Consider the following 21,684-nt stretch of genomic DNA (forward strand, 5'->3'; position numbering starts at 1 on the left):
TGTTAGGATGCTTGGGAGGGAGAAGAGGGGTTGCGGGGGTGGGGTGGGTTTCTGCGTTTTCAAGTTTTTTTTTTTTTTTTTTTTTTAATTCACGTGGCAGACATTTGGCAGCCACGTGTCATATATGTGGTAGCCACGTCAGTACTTAAAGGATCAATGGATGGAAAATGTAACGGAGGTATTATTTTGAAATAAAATAGTACTTAAGGTATGAAAGTGAAATGTTTTGAAGATGTCGTAAGGAATTGAAATAGACCCCAAACCTAAAGTATGAAAATGTAATTTACCTTATTTTTTATGTTTTCTATATGTAAAAATTAATACTAATGGTACTTGTAAATGTGATTCTGTTAAGGGTGCGTGATTGGGGAATTTATCTATATATTGAATGTCCCTAGTCTTGTGTATGAAGAAATATTATGTCATTCAAGACCCGCAGATGGCTGACAGATTGGGTATACAAGCGCGATGGAATGACAAAGAGTTATTCTCTACAAACATATGCTCGAACAAAAAGATTTTGAAGGGAGAATTATATAGCACAATACGAAAGACTACATGACGTTGTGCATTATAAGTTGTTCAACTAAGCCAACTCAGAGACTTAAATATTAATTTGGTTAGGTTGAGGTGTAAAGTTCTAGTGAATGACAATGAGTGTTAAGTAAGATTACTTGGGTTGCAAGTAACTTGTTTCTCGGGTTATTTGTGATACAAGTGATTTTGTAAATCTCTACATCGTGAGGATTATGAAGTCTTAACCATGCAGCTAACTTGTAGGAATCCTTAAGGGATTCAATGCAAAGATATTGAATCATGATAGGACTCAATCATAATTATGTTGATGGGGTATACAACTCTTGATAGGTTGCATACAAACCCTAGCGAAATATATGAGGTTATAAGTCCCTGCTTCCCAGCTGAAAAACCCACCTATTGATACAGTAAGGGAGCTTTTGAGTAGTGGGAGTAGAAGACAACCTAGCATCATGTATTCTTCACTGGCTTCGAACTCAAGTAGGTTTTCCTACTAATCTGCAGCTGCATGTTTCACATGGCTATTGATTTGGTGTATCGTAATCCTACAGTCATGTTGATATTGTCTTTACATGTGTGTTCTTATATTTATAATGCTTACATGAGGATTTTCTTATATTTTATGATTTTCCTTCTTATGCTTCGTATTTTAAAATTTGAAATATTATATTTTTGAATGTCTGCTTCAAGTCTGCTGAATCATATTCTTCCTCAACATGCATGATTTCCTATGTCTAGGGAAAGTTTAGGGTTTCAGCTTTCAGGTGTGGGGACAATTCTTGAAGGTGTTCAGTTGAGTCAATTCAGGTTTTGCCATGCTGTTTATGAAACGTTGATAGTATTAAACAGAACGTCAAAGACCAGCTTTTGGTGTCACTTCTACCTTGCAATTGGAGAAGGGAACCAAATTTATTTTGCAACTAAGAATCAATTAGTACATGACAAGTGGATAGTCGAGGAGTTTTTTTCTCCCACTGCGCTCTTGAAGTGTTTTTTTTTTTTACAAAACTTGCAGTTGTTAGGGTGTTTTCTCTAATTTATTAAACCATATTTGGTAAGTTAAAATCCCATAGATCCAACAGAATAAATTCCGAACGTACCTCATAACATAAGGGATCAGCTTTGATAGCAGCTTTTTACCCTTAAATAAAGAAAATAAAATTAGTTAAAGGATCCCTTCAATCAACATATATTCCTTTCTCAGCAGATGCCACACATATAGAAATCATATTATTCTCCGTCCACAAGATCAACATTTAGCTTAAGTCTCATACTCCTACAAGTTAAAAACTACAGTGTGTCATTTCTGTTACCAGAAAACACGTTCAAACACACGCACACGTTGGGGTGGGTGGTTTGGGGATAGACTGATTGAATTGGGCGGGAGCTGTGGAGGTTTTAGAGTGATGGGGCGTTGGGCTAAGTCCTTGTTTAAGCTTTGTAAACACCTTGTGATTAAATTATACTACTTGATATTTAGCAACTAGTTTAATATTCAAACTGGAATTATGTGAAAACTTAGGTACAATCTCGACTTCTCATAATATTATAAGGCAAAATCTTAAGTGCAACCGAGTGTATATAACTTTGCGTCTATCTTTCTTTATCGCCGTAAGATGTGTCATGTGAGAAGAGAAACAAGCACAAAATGATATCCACCCGGTCGCAGCTAAAATTCTCACATCTCGAATGTAAGGTGTCAGGGTTTGATTTCAAGGTCCCGTCATGTCAAAGTCCTAAGTTTGGAACTCGGTTCCGAGTTTCAAAGTAATTAGCAACGAAATCGACATTCATTACCTTTATAACATGTTCACTTATCAGTAACGGATGGGAGTTGTGGGGTAATTGTGCATAATGTAGAGTAGTTAAAAATGCAAGACAACCCGCACTGGCGGCTCGATGTTCATCTCAGGACAGACCATAAACTTCAGCGTTCTGAACTCGAAACTTTCAGACGTTAACCTCATGACATTGTGTTGCAATGATAAGGAAGTTTTACTCGTTCCAAAAGCGAGGCTGATTGAATTCCGATATTGAACTTTTAACAAATATATCATTGCTAATAACAAATTTAACGTCATAGATGGTGCTGAACTGTTTACTAATTGAGGATAACATAAGTTAGCTTACTCAGTAAAAATTCCGTGTTCCGGTATTCTCTAGTTTGTCCCCCTGCAAAATATTACACAGTACATCGAAGCAATATTCATTCAATCAAGTTTTGTTTACCAGGCCTAGCTTGAGCAGCACCCGACTCTCTTCAAAGCGGACACATCATCCTTTATATTTATTTTCTCTCCTTGTGCTGGGACTGATGAAGTTCCGTTTTCTCCCCCTTCAACTGCCTTCTTGCTCACAACATGGTATATTTGAGTCAGAACTTCAGCGAAGGAGTTTTCCACATTCTTTGCTTCCAGTGCAGATGTTTCCATGAAGTAGAGTGATTCCTTCTCGGCATAGGACTTCCCATCTTCAGTTGAGACAGCTACAAGGTGGCGCAGATCTGATTTGTTCCCAACAAGCATCACAACAATGTTGGAATCGGTGTGGTTCCTCAATTCTTTCAGCCATCTGTCAACATTCTCAAATGTCGCATGGCGAGTGACATCGTACACAAGGAGTGCACCCACAGCCCCGCGATAGTACGCACTAGTGATGGCGCGATACCTATGAAACCAAGAGGGAAGACTTAAGCATAAAAAATAAGTAGAAAGGCATCACTAAGAGAAAATGTCATAACAGACTTCAAAAGCAAGGGGGTAGGTATTTTGCCAAAAATTGATTACAGGCCGCAATTCACTATTAGAAATCGTAAACCTGAACTTAGTTCCCATCATAGTAATGTAACATTCTGGACAATCTATCATCCATATACTAACGACAGTAGTTTGATTAATATAATGATGCTTTAAGTTTCCAAAAGATATATAATATGGACTTAATAAGTTGCACTAACTGAAATGCCAATAAACAAGAAAAAGCAATGTTAATTAGCTTTTAGCTTTTGAGGACCAGAAAGCATATATTTATCAGCTTATAGCATTCCTTTTCCGATATATCTTATGAGCTGAGCCTCCATAACCACCGGATGAAATGTAAACAAAGTGAAACTCATAACAAGAAGCAAATAAGCATAATTATCAAAAGTCCTCGCACTGAATCAAACTTTAGTCATATAACATGTTCTCATTAATATGGCTGACTTGTCACTGTTTAAAAGATGAAATTGCTTATGTTTTTTTTATAATTGATTCGCTAAGATTCTCAAACATAACCTCTATTTCCTCTCAACTAGTTATTAGTTAACAATTCTCTTGTTTGGTAAAAGTCAGAATTTTGGTAAAAGTCAGAATTTATAAATTAACAGGCACCAATTCTCTTGTTTGGATTCATAAGCATAGAAATTTAGAATTTCCGCATGGAAAAAAAAACTTGGAATTTGGGACCTCCAAATCCCAAGTTCAAATTCCATGTAAATAGGTGTCATTTCTCAATTTCTATGATTGAGAGTTTGAAAATAACAAATTCTGTATTCAATTCCATTGTTCTTTTAGGTTAACCAAACAAGAAAATTTACAAATTCTAGAAAATAAAATCTCGTCATTTCAATTTCCGTCATTTTTAAATTTCTTAGTAATCTTAAATTTCTTCACCCAAACATAGTGAGGATCACTTGGAAAATCTCAAAAGAAAACAACACTCCACAACCACTATTTTTCTTAGCATTTTTAGTCCCTAGATTCTGCTCGGTCCTGTTCCTTCTTATCTGCAGTTCTCTGTCAACCCTTAAAGCCCACCCTGTTAATGAATTGTAAGTTCTAACCGCCACCATAAACTCCTATCCAGCATTTAAAGGGAAAGAAGATAATCTTTGGCAAGTAAGTTATAACTCAAGGGTAACTAAAGGGGAAGCTATTAGTACGATGCTGCACCACTACATCTATAAAGGAAAGAGAAGGTCAATTTTCGGGTGTTCTATATTTGGTTGCAGATAAATCCATGTCCTTTCTTCTCTTTTTCTTTCCTATATTTACTGATGGCCTTTTCTTTCCTATATTTACTGATGGCCTTTTCTAAAAACTTACACTAAATTGCTAGACAATGTTTCAATACTGTGCTAACCGCTTGTTCATTGGCATTTAGTTAATTTAAAGGCATGTCAGAAGCTTCACGATGAAGCATTCTCATTATGTTTAGTAATTAGGGAATGACACTTAATCACTAAATTTAAGATCTAAGTCCACAAATAGAAGGAATTTAAACCTAACTGATCTCAGTCTCGAAAATCGGGCACCTGACAGCGGCACGTGCCCGAGAAGAAAAACCAGCAATACCACAGTTAGCTTATCTTCTTCCTTTATTACGGTTGGATCTCACCCAGGCAAGATCTAAAACCCACCTACTGTTCAAAGATCAAGCAAACCAAAACAAACCACCCAAATCCTAAGATCAAAGAGTCTCTGCAACAACAAGAGAGAACCCAAATCTTCCTAAACACACAAACTAAACCAAAATTCAACAAATCTGAGCTAAACATAAACTACATGAAACAATAAACGCCCAAATCTATCCAAACTTTCACCAAACCCCACAATTTAAACTTCACCAAAGCACATAACCTACCAATCCAGCATAAAAAAATTCACAAACCCAGAAAATAAAATCGAAAAGTAGCAAGACCCAGATGTCGAAATCCATGGAAGAAGAAGAAAAGAGAGGACCTTTCTTGGCCAGCAGTGTCCCAAATCTGAGCCTTGATGACTTTGCCGTCAACGGTTAAGGTCCTGGTGGCGAATTCAACTCCAATGGTGGATTTGGACTCCAGGTTGAACTCGTTCTTAGTGAACCTAGAGAGCAGATTGGACTTGCCCACACCGGAATCCCCAATCAAGACCACCTTGAAGAGGTAGTCGTAGTCATCGTCGGCTCTGTATCCAGCCATTTCTGCAGTCCTCTAGCTTTTGGTATTCGAAGTAGGAGAGAGAGGGAGAGTTGCAGAGTGATGGAGCTTTCGGTGGGAACTTGGGAAGAGTGAAGTGCGAATTGTGAAAATGTTTTTTAATAAATAAAAAAAAGCGCCGAAACTTGCTATCAAAGGAATTTGTACAGTCCGGAGACCTCCATGTAGTTACCATGAGTACTCTTTTTTGTTTGTGTAATTTTCTTTTTTTTTTTTTGCTAAATATTCTTTTTGATAAAAATCCAACTTCATCCACCAAACCAAACTCTTAAATTCCTATTTAAGTCGAAATGTTATTGGTACTCCAAAAATTTTATTATACACTCCTCGTAAGTGTATTTTTCTTTTCAAATATAAAAAATTTGAAATATAAAACGAGATTTTTGAAATATCAATAACAATTCTTTTTTAAATCTACGAAAGTTCAATAAAACTTCATAATTTTATGGAGATATTTGAAAATGACATGCTAAAGACGGGCCATTGACATGTTATAGGGTGGTCTAGCCTTGTTATGACACGTCTGACAGCCTCTCATGTATGTTAAATGGGCACACCAAGTGATTTAAAATTATATTCACTGTTTTCCTGCATGGAACTAAATTTAATTTTTCAGTACACAATGAAAGGCCTAGCTTTCTATTTTTAACAAAGCCACACTTTTATATAAGAATTCTAGAGATATCAAAATTTAAACCAAATGATATGTCACCTATAAGAAATAAGCATGTTTAATATGCCTCAACTTTGATATGCCCAAATATCAAGGTAGGCACGTGCTGGTCGACATTCGAAGATGACAAAATTATTTTACACATGGATGCGAATTAAAATATGTAGTAACAATAGTATCTCACTACAATATTATGATATTATATGCGCTATATTAGAAGTAATTTAGACATTTCATCTTATCAAACTGCTGTTGATGTTGTGATTAATCTCTCTTTCTAATTTAGCTATACACTTTTAAGATCCGTCTATAACGGCCAATTGCATGCCCTTTTTCTTTCCTTTAGAACTTCGGATTTCAAATCTTTGGACTTTCGAAATTTTATGATGGGAATCTGATTTTCCAATACAACACTTACACCCTAAGCACAATTACAAGGGAATTTGGTAAAGTGTGTGTACGAGATTGGACCCAATGAAACATGAAGGGCATGATAACCCCTCAATTAAGGTCTTCATTTTACATTTACCAAACTTTCCCTTTTTTTGGATCGCACCTAAAGATGCTTTAAAACCTAAATATCTAAAGGGGTTAACCCCAAAATCAAGGGGTGTAGTCAATTTAGGATTTGATATGATTTTAATTGACTTTAAAATCTAGGTGTAGTCAATTAAGTTTTAAAAGAGGATTTTAAAAGATTTTGAAATCATTGTATAGTCGGCTTAAGATTTAAGAGAATTTTGAAGAATACATTCAAATCCAGCGGTAGTCGATTATGATTTTAAAAAGTCCATTCAAATTTATAGGTATTTAACATGTCCTAAATTTTGAGGAATTTCTTTAAGTAAAGAATTTTGTAGGATTAGGGAGTGAATTTTACGCATAAAAAAGGCTACAAAGAATCTCATCTCCCTCCTAGGATTTCTTTTCAAGCTTCAATTTGACTTTTATCTCCCCAGCCTATATAAGAACCAAATTGAACTCTGACATTTCTTCTTTATTGTGTTCTTGGGTCCCACTCTTTCTTGGTATGCATATGTTAATTGGTCCAAAAAAAAAAAAAATTCTTTTTATGGATGGTTTTTTTGAAGATTATGATTTGTGGGTTTTTCTCCTTCAATTTCAAAGACTGTTTGTGAACAGTATAAGGTTTTTTGTTGCCTAAAAAGTATGAAGGTTTTGTTGTTGATTTTGTTGGGTTTGTCGCTAGTGTTTTGCTTCTGATATTGAATGTGCTTCTACTAGTAATTTTCCATTTCTCTTTCTATCTAGTCGTATCAATTCATTCTTGACGGGTTTTTGAAATCAATATTTGTATGTGAACGAGAGATGTAACTGAGAGGCATTTCTTTGTGTGAATGCTCTATATAATTGCCCAAAAAACATTTGACAGAAATATCATAAGAGCAGCTCCAGCGTGTACTGGAGCCCAAGGGACAGGTGAGTGAACAGGGTCAGAAAGCCCGAGCAATCAAGTCCAGCGTGTGCTAGCAAGGGAGCCCGAGTAGTCCCAAGCGAGAGGCCGGTGGAGAGTTGCCAACCCGAGAGCCCGAAGTGGGTTTGATGCAAGGCTGACGTCGCCCTGACGTCAGCCACGTTTTTTCTTCTGTTTTGCCTCGACGTCCGTTGGATCTCAACCCATAAACTTGCCAGAGTTTGCTCCGAGGACGTGACCAAAAACTGGGCAAGGTTTCAAAGAAATTGCAGGGGGTTAAACCTTTATTTTCAAACTGGAAAAACACCACAAATCTTGTCCCAAGCAACATTAAGACATAATGAAACAAGATTTGCATAGAGAACCTCTCATGGGTTCGAGTTTTAGATCTTGAAGCTCTCGGCTTCAATGGTGGTTTACACCGTGATGATCTGATGACGCATGCAACAGTATAGCAAGGTTCCTTTAGTCCCAGAGATTAAGGTTTCATGGTTTTGGAGTTTGATTTGTTTAATTTTTGAAGAGGAAATTGGGTGAGAGCTCTCATAGCTCTAGAGAGAGTGAGAGTGTAGAGAGAGAGAGAGAGGAACTTCAGAGAAAAATGGAGAGAAGTGAGAAAGATGAGTGGAAAGAGAGAGAGAGTGACGTGAGGGAGTGGAGAGGTGCACGGGAAATTCCAAACAATTGCAAAAAATATTATTATTTTATTTATGTATTGCCATGGCTATTCAAGTGTAGGGGTGAAGATGTAAAAGATAATTATTGTTCATTAAGGACAATTACTGTTCACTAGGTGGATTAAATAGTGGATAGCCCGGGGGGGCCTTTCCCACGGTGGAACTGCTCTAAGAGGGAGGGGACAAGCTGTGGATGAAAAATGGTTGTTGTGATACTTTCATTAGATTTATGATTAGGCACATTTATCATCATTTGATCTATTTGACGGTCAAGATTAACCGCTACATAAGCCCCTCAAAATCCATAAAAATCTGTTGCATGAATCTTCTCAAATCTTCCAAAACCCATATGAATTTTGTAGAAGACCACACCCCAAATAAAAGAACTCAAATCATAGTACTCGATCGCGTCCCCACCATATATAATTGCCTCTCTCTATCTCACTCTCTCGCTTCTTCAACTTTCTCAGTATGTCCATATATGATCTTTCTTCAGCAGCCTCGTCGAATTCGGAACGTACAACTGCAGACTCTTCAAGCAGTACTAGTACTACTACAAATGTTCAAATGGTTTCCAAGTCAGTATCTGAGAGGCTTCTCGGGAAGTTTTTTTATGCCTCCCAATACGTACGACTTCAATTACTAGCAAAGTGGTCTGTGGTCTGTGGTCTCCGCCATTACCCCGGACAGTGTTTCTGGACTCACCCGGCAATATTATCATATCGTGTTGTGATGAAGATAAAGAAATATACTGCTGCAAACTTAAGAATGCCAAGATGGCTTGTTCCAGACGCTTCTTTTCTTTGACCGCTGTAAGTGTTTGCTTTCTCACTTTGTGGGAATTCCCTGTTTACTTTGGTGCGTGAGAGAGATCTTTGCTTGTTTCTTAAATATTTGGTTTTCTTTTTCTTTTTTCGTTATGGGAAATTTTTTCTCTTAAGGAGTAAGACAATATAAGATTTTTGTGTCGATAAATAGTGAATTTGGATCGTTAATTAGATTAATTTCAATCCTAATGTTTGATTTAGCGAACAGTTTAGCAAGATAAGCATTTTAATTATGATAGAGTAATTATACGTCAGGCACGGAAACATTCTCTCAATTTTTTTTTCAATATAACAAAATTATTTATAATATGTATGAATATTGAGTTCTGTTTTGTGAAAATTTTGGTGAAACTATGTGGTCAGTCAATGACATATAGTACTGCCTTACTCTTGTGAAGAAAGGAGAATGCTATGCACTGTTGAATAATGTATTGACAAAGATGAAATGCTGTTTTGTTTCTTAACTTCGGAGTTTTTCAAACTCTTAAAGAAAAGAAATGAAGAAAACTTGCATATCATCTTGCACGCACCATAACAAAGTTAAAACCGAGATAAACTAATATTTACAAAGAAGAATTTATAAACTCATTCCAAAGCTGAGATTCTAACAATGCTTTAATGCTATGCAAAAACCCTACCCAGAGATGATCCATAACTAACTCAAAATATATGAGAAGATTATACACTCCAAACAACAACAATAAAACTTTTTCCCACTAAGTGGGGTCGGCTTATACACTCCAAACACAGTAACTATATATAACTATGAACCCTAAATAAGCTAGTAGACATTATAAGAACAATCAACTTCAAAAACCAGTCGATTCGGCGCCCAGCAAGAGGTTGGCCCAAGATTTCTCTCAGAAACATCAATAGAACATTCTTCTTTGCCAATGCACGCCTGCCATTTACAAAATTAATCCACAACTCTAAAAAATCGAAAAATTTGTTAATAGCTAACTAGATGGCGTTGAAGGATACCTCTTCGATGACTGAGAAAGCTAGAGGAGACTCGCATATGCCTCTGCTGAAGGATCCGCAAGTGCCTTCTGGGTCACCAAAGTTGACAAATATAAGATTGGATAGAATTCTTCTTCCCTGGCATGATAGCTCCAAGGTGCCTCCCCCTTGATGAGCAGTTGCACAAACCTTACCAATTGTTACAGTCTGAAATTTGACATTATTAGGTTCGCCTCCAAACTCTTCGAACAAAACTAGAACATTATCATCAGCTTGAAGAAAAGAGCGCGGAACATGGTACCTAAAGTTTTCTCCAAAACAAAGAAAAAATGAGTGATCAGTGATTCAGAAGGTACACAAACAAATATATCTATAAACAGATAAAAATTTTGATTACCATCTCTGTGAAGGTAGCCCGCAATTAGTCAAGCACTTCTTATCAGTGTATGCTCCGCGGTAGTTGCATGTTGGTGAACACCCAAGTTCATCTGAAGAGTAACTTGGCCAGTACCTGCCAATGCTCTTGCCATTCACCCAGGCATGACCCTTACCCAACCCCATCAAATCCACAACGGGGTCGGTCCCTAGAGGAGCCTTGAAAGTTGTCTGAAAAAAGTAGAATACAAAAATCCAGATTAATGTACAAAGAAACCTCTTAAATTTTGTTCAATCGCAAATTAGTATGATATATATGTAGACATCGAAATTTCGGAAACTTTCGTGTTCACAATATATAGTAAGTACCTTGTACCAAGTGAACATCCTTTCATTTGGTATGTCTCTTGTATTCCACTTGTACTTGGCAGCTTGATGACCAGTAATTTTGTACATTCCTTTGTGAATACCATCAATTCCAACCTTATATGTCCACTCATTTTTGCTCAAGTCCTTCATCACCTGTGTACCATTCTCCGCTCGTGCAATCAGTTGAACAGGACCATGAATCCCAACATCTACTTCATCAAAGAATTGACCATAATTCTTAACATTCAAAACAACGTAAACATTATATATGTTAGATTATAATCATCACAAGAATCAAATGCTTTAAACTTATAATTGTGATTTAACGCCTACTTGCAAGCCAACAGTGACACTGAGTAGAGATAAATCATTATTCTTCCCGTGCTTTAGCTTGAACGACTTTGTCTCAAAAGTGAAGCTGAACTGTCCATTTGTAGCAGCTTGTGTACCTGAAATTCAATAACGATATAGTTAGCTAAAAGAAATATAACAAGGAAAATGGTAGTGGCTAACTAAATGAAGGTTACCCATGTGTTTTCCATTAACGAAAGCATGAAGGATGTGCCCATTGATATTCACTCGTAGCGCAATTTCTTTGTCACCCCAAATTGGATCAGTTGAAATGTGCTCCAGACTAAAAACACATAAATTTCAATACAAGATGACAAGTTCAGCTATATTCTTGTGAGATGATAAAAACCGTAAAGCATTTTTGTAAGATGATAAAAACTGGTAAAGAAGACTATCTGAAAAAAGAGAGGAGGAAAATGAAGCATATGTCACCTAGTCATATACCACAAGATTACTTGTGTCATTTGTTACTAATTTCTGATCAAGCTGTACATTAGCAGTCAGATTGCTATGCTTAACCGAGCCGTTCTTGATGTGTGTAAAGTGCTCAGGCTTCCAAACCCAGATTAATGCGTAAGACTCCTTATTATCATCCGCTTCATTTAGCACTCCCTCCATCACTGATATTTGGGTATTAACCTTATAAACAACATTCAAAATTATTATGTATATATGAGTTTCTAATATATATTGACTAGCAGAAGTATAATATATGTAAAAATTTGATCACATTTACCTGGGCAGTCTTGTAGACTTCAGTATGAGAGCAATTAGGAAGGATAGAGACAGACCAAGAGGGAACTTTATACATTATACCCTCAAAGTTAATAACGGCATCATTTGTTTCATTTGCATTTCCAAGGAAACAGATTTCACTTCCGTTGAAACGGTACGATGTTGCCTGAAAAGTTGAAAAGAAAAATATGTTTAATTGTATGGAGAAGTATGCACAAATATGACCAGTTATAAACTTTTAATTAAGATAGAACGGGAAGAGTGCTAAACATACGGCAATGGTCACTAAGCCATGGTTTAAAGCTTTTTGTACGATTAATTCTATGTTTAGTGTCTCCAGTTCTATTTCTGATTGAAAGTTCTTGCTGGCTTCTAAAATATACACATAAATGTCTTACGTACCTCCCTCATGTTTCCATAATCGATTTTATCTACAGCGCCATAAGTCAGTGCTCTCTCCCTTGATAGGATGATATTATGGAGCTTTTGAAGATGTCCCCACTTGGGTTGATTCAAATTACCTATTCACATTGTTAAAACATAGAATCAGTCAGTATACAAAATTCATACAAACACAGAAGCTAATTACTTGATTTTCTGCATGTTTATTTACCATATTCATCCAGTGGTGCATCATAATCGTATGATGTGGTGATGTAAGGACCGCCTGCTACACGACCGAAATTCGTACCACCATGGTACTGCAGGCGTATTGCTTACACGTATTAATAATCGAAAGATGGTCGAATGAATAACTCAAATTGGTAAATGAGCTTAGGCACCAAGTAAAGTGTATAATTACCATGTAATAGTTTTGGAAGGTTCCGCCAAGCTGAAAGAAACGTGCAACAGAGAACGCAAGATCCTCGGCAGTCCTGTGTGGATCTTGCATGCCCCAACCCTTATACCTAAAGAAATATTACATTATTTTAAAGCAATTTTTGCAAACTTAAGCACAATCAAATTGTTAGAACAGTGTTCTGCAACACCGAATTTAATCCCTCATCTCTCTAGATTAGATTAATTAAAATATTGATCAAGTAATAATTTCCTTAGAAGACTACTAGACTAGAGAGCAACAAGAAGAAAAATAAGCACAGTAACAAACCAGCCAGTCCAATTTTCTGTCCACATCCTGGGACTATTGTTGTGGGCAGGTTGAAATTGATCACAATACCAGCCATTGCAGGTATCAATCTGCAGATAAAACAATGACAATGAATAAATTTCGAAAGTAAATTTACTGTAAATTGGTAATATATTTTCCCTTGAAATTTATAAGCAAACCATTGGTTGTGGAGCATCATTCTCTTGACGCACAATCCAAGGCACTTCAATCTTGAAAGATTCAGCCAATCCAGCACACCATTGTAAATCTTGCTTCCCTTCATCCCCTTAGTACTGAATAACATTCCCGTACTCATATTCAATCTATCAGAAAGGAAAAGTATAATTTTGATTATATATATAATTATTTATTATATTCAGATAATATGTAAAGTATTTCAGCAATTACATCATGAACTGGTACAACAGTGGATTTGTCTCCTAAACTTTAATTTTAACTAATTTCACTTTGATCTGACCAGTTTCCATCTTACTATCATGTTATACCCAAGTTTCATCCAAAAAGTCACATATCACTCATTGAATGTTATTTGTAATTTTTTTTTATTTCTCACCATTATTTGTTATTTTTTCTTTTCGAAATGTTCACTTTTGGCGAAACAATAGATGAAAAGTGGGGGAACATGGCTGTATGGGAAACATTGCACATTTACAGTAGTTTAGTGGGGAAATCAATCAAAATAAAAGTTAAAGTGGGAGATCGATCGGCAATAGAGTACCAGTTTGGATATCTACTAAATACCAAATTAAAAGCATAAAAAGTTGGCCGAATTACAAACCTGAGCAACTATAATAGGTCCCCCTTGCGAAGCAAAAAGTTTCTCATGCTTCATCATATCCACTATTAGGGTTGTAAAGTTTGCCATCTCCCTCTGAAAAAACATAAACAGTATAACAAAACTAGAGTAAATAAACTGAAAATAGAAACAAACCACTGAGTTAATGTCATGTATATTTTTCAGAAGTTTACCTCAAACACAGGATTGTTTGTCCTCAATTTGATGCCAGGTATGTTATGCAGCCACACAGGCAAACCTCTGCAGGCAAGAGTTGAAAAATATTATAATATGCTGAGCGTAGACAAAATTAAAGGTCAAAATCTAAGTGTATAAGTTGGGAAAAATAATTGTTACCCATAATTCCATTCTGCACAAACATATGGTCCAATTCGAAGAACAGCATAGAGCCCTGTCTCTTGGATGGCCTTAATGAATCTTACTAGGTCCAGAATTTCGGTGAAATCATACTAATTTAACAATAATATTATGAGTGAATATGTACACTTAAAATGGCAAAACAAAAATAATTATGGAAAAACAAGGGGCAAAAGAAATTAAACCTAACAACGAAGAGGTTCATGCGCATTCCAAAACACGTAAGTCTCAATGGCATTGAGACCTCCGTGTTTTGCTTTTTGGATTAACAATGGCCACATCTATAAAAGGTACCGTTAATCTGGTGACATGTTGAGAATTTTCTTTGATACTAGTGTCTTGGTATGGCGTTTTTAAAAATTGAGTCTAACCTTTATTGATATTTTAAAATTTCTCGTCTAGGTGTAGCAATTTTGATACAACGTTTGGTGATCATATTTGCATAGAAGGTGACCAAGTAACTAAAATTCATTATAAAATGATCAGTTAACATACTTCAGGAGTACTGCGGGGGTAGTGAATGGAGCCAGATATTACAATTCTTCTTTCATCATCAATTTTTAGGGCATTTCCATCATATGAAACTCGGAGAGCAGAGCAAAACTGAATCAGCAACAGGAAAGCAGAAGCCAGCAACAAAACTCCCATGGTTGACATTGAAAGTCGCAAGCAAAAGTCTAGTTAATAACTCTCTCTCTCTCTCTCTTAGTAGGATTTTCACCAAGATTCTCAAGGATGTGAAAAAAGTGTGGAGAAAAAGTTGACAATTAAGAGGCATAGATTAAACTTTATAGTGGTGGCTGTGTTACTTGCGGATCTATATATATGGTTGTATTTGAAATGTTGGTGGATGCCGAGATAACAAAATAAGATTCATGACAAATAGATGGGGCTTCATTGTCCGGATATTCTGAGTTTGTTAGAGGATGAAAAGCATGGCTTTACTGGGATAAAATGTATTCTTGTTTAGTCTAGTTTGAGCTCAGCCCTTAGTTCACTCAAAATCTATAAATAAATTACACTTAAGACGAAGGTTGTTTGATTCCAACGTGAAATGTATTTGGCACGAGTACAATTTCATATAGAGAAGTTATATGTCATGATTGTCATCAAATATATAGTTAATAATTACATGATAACTATATAAAATGGGATCCTTTGTGGGACCCCTACCACATCGAACTTTAGCAATTCGAATTGTCTATTTTTTAAGTTACACTTCATATATCGTACTGACAAAATATTAACCAAATAAAAAATGTTTGAGGTATTTAAATGAGGTTAAAGAAATTGACAACCACATATTGTGTTCTAAGAAACAATGAAATTTCATCATCACAATTAAATAGACAAATGGTTTCAAATTGAATTGATTTTTTGCAAGGATGAACTATGAATAGAGACTTAAAAAGTATACAATTCGGATCGTTGAAGTTCAATGTGGTGTGAGGTCCTACAACTAATCCCATTTTTTTGAAAACAATGGGGATATGTATCTGTTGTCGAGAAGAATCCCACATTGATAAGAGAAGGGACCTTGTATGAGCTAATCTTCATATTACCAATTGGTTTTATGGTGGAACCCCAACTTTCTGTGTGGAACCAAAGCATGTTGTCCAACGTGTGAAGCCCAATGGGCACACGTGCTCCACGTCACCCGAGTTGTGTTGTTAACGCGTTAGGCTTGAAAATTTATCACACTTAAGGAGACGTGTTGAGAATGAGATCCCACATTAATGAGAGGGGGACCTTGCATGTGCTTATAAGTAGTTGAGCTCATCCCCCTATTGGCATATTGCCAATTGATTTTATGGTGGAATCTCAACTTTCTTCATATGTAAATGATCATCCTTGAAGGCCTTGTTATTTTTCTTAATTTGGTCGGTATGAGTAGAACTCACATTTACATCTCTCAAAATGTAAAATGAGATGTAAATATGGTTGTTTCCATCTCAAATTTACATATTCCCAGTAAAGATTTTCATTTTTTGGAAACATCGGCCGTACGAGAGAAATTTGATTATGAAAAAAAAGATCGTTACACCTAGTTAGCGGGTCATAAACCTTACCTTTCAAACAATAAGAAAAAATACATCAAAAGAAGGGGACATAAACCTTATCCCTCTAGAAATAAAATAAGAAAGATACAAGAAAAAGAAGGAATATGCAATATATAAAAAATGAAAACTAATGAAAATGGCTTGAAAACTTTGAGTTTTAACAAAAATGACAAAAATGTGTTATAAGTGAATAATACCAAGATTGACTTTTTAGAATAAAAATGTGATTTTTCATTAAAATAAACAGTACCAGAAGTTTTTCGTTAAAGTTCCTTATAAAAAACCTTCCTAGATTTGGTTCACTAACTATCTACTTGTCTTGGATTCCAGGGTAGCGTGTCCAGGGGCAAGCTTTCTCACTAATAGTGACTGGTACCCTGGTCTGCTCAGCGATAGAGCCCATCTTCTTTGGGGCAGTGGAGAAGTGAGGTGCAAACAAGAGTGAAATGAGACGTCAACCGGGGTGAAGTTTTGGTTTGAAAATTCAAGCCGGGCAGCTTTTCCCTCTGTAAATGGTTCACTAGTCTTCTTCAATGGTTCACTAGTCTTCTTCAATTGCTATAAAATTGAACTGATGATACCGGCTCCAGGATCCATGATAGCCGAACGTGCCATGGGCCGGTCGGGCCATTGGACCAAAATTTAAGCCCGGCCTGGTCACTTTTTATGGATATTGTCGTGCATTATTTAAATGAGTTTGAACTGTGCCGTGTCTTATTTAAATGGGCCGTGCCGTGCTCTACTCGCCACCTATTTAACACCTCTAATTAACATGGGTTTTTTTATTAACATTCCACAATCTTATGAATACATTCCATTTTTTTGAATTCTTGTTGAACTACCTCCTTTACCCTTACTTAAATTTGAAAAAGAAAAAAAAAACCAAACAAACAAACAAACTCAGCACCCACAAATGTACCACGTATTCTCTTTGCGACAGCCAAACAACATGCATCACCATTAACGAATTCCATTGATCTCAATAATTCAATTGTTACAAGAATGGTCTTGATAACTTTATCTACCCAAACATATGCCGACCTTATATTACAGAAACACTTTCCATATGTTTTCCTGCCCATAGCCGTCAAGTAGATATCCTTGAGTATGGCGTCTGAAATTACAGTTTCTACAAACTGCTAAAGGCCTCGCAGAATAACAGGGAGGGAAGGGGGAGGGGAAGGTGAGGGAATGGAGTGCTTAGCATGGATCGACAAAGTGGCGGAGGGTAAGCGAGATGTCAGTTAGGTGAAATGTTATTGTTGTTTTGAACAGGTGGGGTGGCTTCAGTAGAAGTAAGGTTAAAATTGAAATTTAAAAGAACAATTTTAAGTATGGGGTGTATTTATAAGATTGTGGGATGCCAATAAAACAACGCATTAATATTACATTTGTTTCAGTTTCAGGTGAGAATATCTCTAGTCTCAAAGCTGTCAGCCTGTCACTCACTCCTCACCATTTGTGAGGAGCTTCTCTCCTTACTTGTCCTCTTATTTCTCAGCAACCAAACAGACTAAAATCGGTTCCACCACTCCAGAACAACATCGGGTATTTTCTTTTTCTTTCTTTAAAATTATCCTCCTTTATAATCCCTTTTTCTTTTCTTTTCTTTTTTTTTTTTTTTTTTTTTTCCGGTATCATGCTCTGTTTGGATACCAAGTAAACCCCCAGAAGAAAAAAAACAAAATTAAACCTAGCACGACGGGGATTTCTTATGAATCATTATTTGTTAAGAGAATTTTCCATGAATTTGGAAAGTAGAATTTTAGGGAACAAAGTTATCCATCCATTTTCCATGAAAGTATATAATGATTGTCCCTTTTTTCATTAGGAAAATCCCTTAGAAGATAAGTTCATCAGATAATAAATGGGTTCAAACTCGAAGTTTCGTAAAGCATGCATTGAAGATAGGATCAGTGGATTGCCAGATGCAATTCTTTCCCGCATTCTTTCTTCCGTTTCAACAAGAGATGCTTTAAAAACCAGCGTTTTGTCACACAGATGGTTCAATGTGTGGGCTTCTGTTCCCAATCTAAGACTAACTCAGACTTCTCCGAAAGAATTTTCCCGTTTCGCGGGGTATGTGGACCAGGTACTTTTCTTTCGCGGCTCATCAAAAATTCATGCATTCAAGCTTCGTTGTAAGGTACCGAACGACGATTTTTCTAGGATTGATTCTAGGATTTGCACTGCTGTTAGGCGTAATGTTGCTGAGCTCGAACTTGATCTCTTCGTAGACTTGACGCCAAATACATATCAGGGTTATCAGTTGCCAAGAAGGCTTTTGATGTGCAACACTTTGGTGGTTTTAAAGCTGACTTTGCATTGTAACGATATTACCGTTACTCCTAGCTCAGGCTGTTTTCCAAGTCTCAAGTTTCTCCATGCTACTGTGCATTATCCTGTTGGTGACTTGATGGAGAAGCTTTTTTCTTGTTGCCCTGTACTTGAAGATTTGATTATCAATGGAGATCTTGAAGAAGATTCAATTTTGAATTTTAATGTCTCTGCACCTAATCTAAAACGACTACGAATTAGTTTGCACATTGATCCATTCCCTTTTGATGGAGATGATATTTACAGAATGGGAGATTATAACTACAAGATTCTTGTTAATGTTAATGCTCCAAACCTTGAAGAGTTCAACCTCCTCGAGAACTTTCTGGCAAGCTATTCCTTTAACCATGCAAATTTGCTAAGCAAAGCGAAGATTGATTTGGGAGACATGCATGTGTTCAACAACCTTGACTTTGTGCACAAGTCTGCTGATCGTATTTATAGTGTTTTTGCAGCAATTATCAATGTTACACATATATCACTTTCAGCTCCAGCTTTTGGGGTAAGTATGCTCTAACATGTTCCATTAGTTTCTGGTAGCCTTTCTGCATACTATTATATGTCAATGGACATTCTATATTTGTCTGGAGCATTGGTTTGACCTATGCACTTTGTTGTCATGGAGGATCGTTGCACTGAAACTTGATACTATTTGCCTACGTTAAATAATCTGAAGCACTTGGAGCTGCAACTTCAAGCCTGTTGCTCTTGGCAATTTTTGACAAAGTTACTGAAGATATCTCGCTGCTTAGAATATCTTGTCATTGAAACTGTAAGTAATACATGGATTTACACTTTCGGTAAATGATAATACTGTTTCATTTGCACCATTCCATGGATTTTAATTTGACTCGTTTATGTTTTATAAAATTTTAGAACATCAAATGCTCTCTGCATCTCAACGAGCCTATGTTTGTACATGAATGGTGTCCAACGGAGCTTGTACCTATTTGTCTGTCATCACGAGTCAAGACGATTTGCATAAGGGGACTCCATGGGCGGCCAGATGAGATGGAGAGGTGACAAAGTACTTACTAAAGCACGGTAAGGTATTGGATATGGTGAGAGTTTGTACTTTTGTATTTCATGCAGAAGGAGAGATGTTTCGACACGAACTTTCAATGTGCCCAAGGGGTTCAAAGACTTGTCGAGTTGAATTTTGAAAAGTTCTAGGTTTTATGTCGATTCCAATTTTGAAATGTAAGTGGCTCTATCTTCACTAAAATGATTGTCAATGGATCCACTTTCATTGTCCATGAAACATTGAAACATGAATTTCTAGCAGTATTTTTGTTTTAAAATCCCCTCCACTTTTTGAGCTTCTTTAGCGTTGGAGGTACTAAGATCATGGGAGTAGATAAAACATGAGAATAAAATATGGCTGGCTCTAAAGGACAATATATTGGAGAGACTATCTACTTGAATTATATTTTGTAGACTACATGATGTGCAGTTGATGGTTAGACTCTTTCCTTAAATCATTAAAGAAAAAAATCCAATCAACGACCTCCATATCATGTGGTCCATAAAAATATGGACTAAAAACATGGTTTCCCTAACATTTTCTATGATGCTTTTGGTCTTAGAGTGTAGGAATCTTGTTTTGGTCGACCCATTTGTTTCGACCAAAGTTTGTCCTTGTAGTAATTCTAGAAACTCATTATGACTAAATTAGTTAGAGCATCTTCAATAAAAAATAAAAATTTGAGATGCAAAAACCACATTTACATCTTATTTTACACTTTCAAAGATATATAATTTAGTTATACTCTAATGGAAGATATGTAAATTAATAAGATTTTTTTTTTCTTTAACTGGCGAAGTCCACCTCCACAAAATTATTTTTTCTTAATGTAAATTTACATTTTTATTTAAATCTTCCTTCCAACAAATATTAATATTTTACATAAGAGTTTTTTATCAACAAAAAATGTAAATTCGCATCTCCTATACGAAATGCCCTTAGAAAACGTACTAAAAAAACTAGATGGAGGGATCTAAAATGACCATAAACAATTCAGTGATACGGATTCATTTGTAGACCCTTATCCAGGGGGTCTAACATGACCAAAAGATGTAATTTTGCATCATAAGAGATGCTCTTAGAAACTCATTACTACAAAAAAAAATATATATATATATATATATATATATATATATATATATATATATATATTACTACAAAATATATTAGATGGAGGGATCTAAAATGACCATAAACAATTCATCTTGGGCCAATATTATAATAGGGTACTAGTGCGTTTCAGAACTCTCCCTCTTGTAAATTACCATAACATTTTTGTACCTCTCCCCTTAATAATAAATTCCTTAATGTAATGTTTTTTAAAAAAAAAAAAAAATTGTTTCTAATTAATTATCCTAAATCTTTTTGTATTTACAATTCTTTATTAAGGAGGGAGTTTTAACGAAAAACTCACGGTACTGTTCACTTTAACGAAAAACCACATTTTTACACTAAAAAGTCAATCCTAGCACTATTCCCTTTACCTTTTATTTTGTCTTTATTGTTAAAACTCAAAGTTTTCAAGCCCTTTTCATTAGTTTTCCTTTTTAAAAACTCCAAACAAGCCATAAATTGATGGAGGACAGTAGGTAACCGGATAATTTCTCAATCAGAAGGAACATGACCTTAAAATGGGGATTTTAGGACCTTATTAAGTTGTCAAATATTTTAAGTCTTTGATCTGAACTAATATAATTTGTTACTAATATGCATTTGGACCTCACAAGACCATGGGAGAGATTTTTCAGTGTGACGGGAACAAGAAATGGTACACTACGGGTCATTATACAAATTGTGAGATATGTGTGTTAAAAAGCTAATAACTTAAAAATTACAATTTCTCACCACTTGTATAAAAACACGTGATGTACCTTTCATATTCCGGTCACAAGGAAAAAAATTTCCTTAAAATGAGGATTTTAGGAGAACATGACTCTTAAAATATAAAATATGAATTTGTTGTGTAACCCAAAATTAAATTTTTTACCAAAATTTTAGGACGTGTGGTAGAAGAAAACTCTAGGGTCGTTATAGAGTCCATCAAACACTAGGGTCATCATAAAGCCCGTCAAGATTAAGTTC

General features: G+C 35.8%; 2 protein-coding genes and 1 pseudogene across 2 annotated transcripts; 1 reads left to right on the forward strand and 2 right to left on the reverse strand.

The window, feature by feature from the left end:
* Positions 1–2,572: 2,572 nt before the first annotated feature.
* LOC137715291 (ras-related protein RABA1b) lies at positions 2,573–5,576 on the reverse strand. The gene is made up of 2 exons (XM_068454562.1): positions 5,259–5,576; positions 2,573–3,204 (listed from the first exon to the last, which is right to left on the reverse strand). Exons 1-2 carry the CDS (start codon positions 5,477–5,479, stop codon positions 2,772–2,774), a joined length of 654 nt encoding a protein of 217 aa, XP_068310663.1. The 5' UTR covers positions 5,480–5,576; the 3' UTR covers positions 2,573–2,771.
* A 4,314-nt stretch (positions 5,577–9,890) lies between these two features.
* Positions 9,891–14,829, reverse strand: LOC137714592 (beta-galactosidase-like; annotated as a pseudogene).
* A 2,617-nt stretch (positions 14,830–17,446) lies between these two features.
* On the forward strand, positions 17,447–19,734 carry LOC137714593 (F-box/LRR-repeat protein At4g14103-like). The gene is made up of 5 exons (XM_068453774.1): positions 17,447–17,459; positions 18,149–19,080; positions 19,255–19,350; positions 19,455–19,597; positions 19,671–19,734. Exons 1-5 carry the CDS (start codon positions 17,447–17,449, stop codon positions 19,732–19,734), a joined length of 1,248 nt encoding a protein of 415 aa, XP_068309875.1.
* The last annotated feature ends 1,950 nt before the right edge of the window (positions 19,735–21,684 follow it).

The sequence above is a fragment of the Pyrus communis genome, chromosome 14 (genome assembly GCF_963583255.1).
Source record: "Pyrus communis chromosome 14, drPyrComm1.1, whole genome shotgun sequence".
NCBI lineage: Eukaryota > Viridiplantae > Streptophyta > Magnoliopsida > Rosales > Rosaceae > Pyrus > Pyrus communis.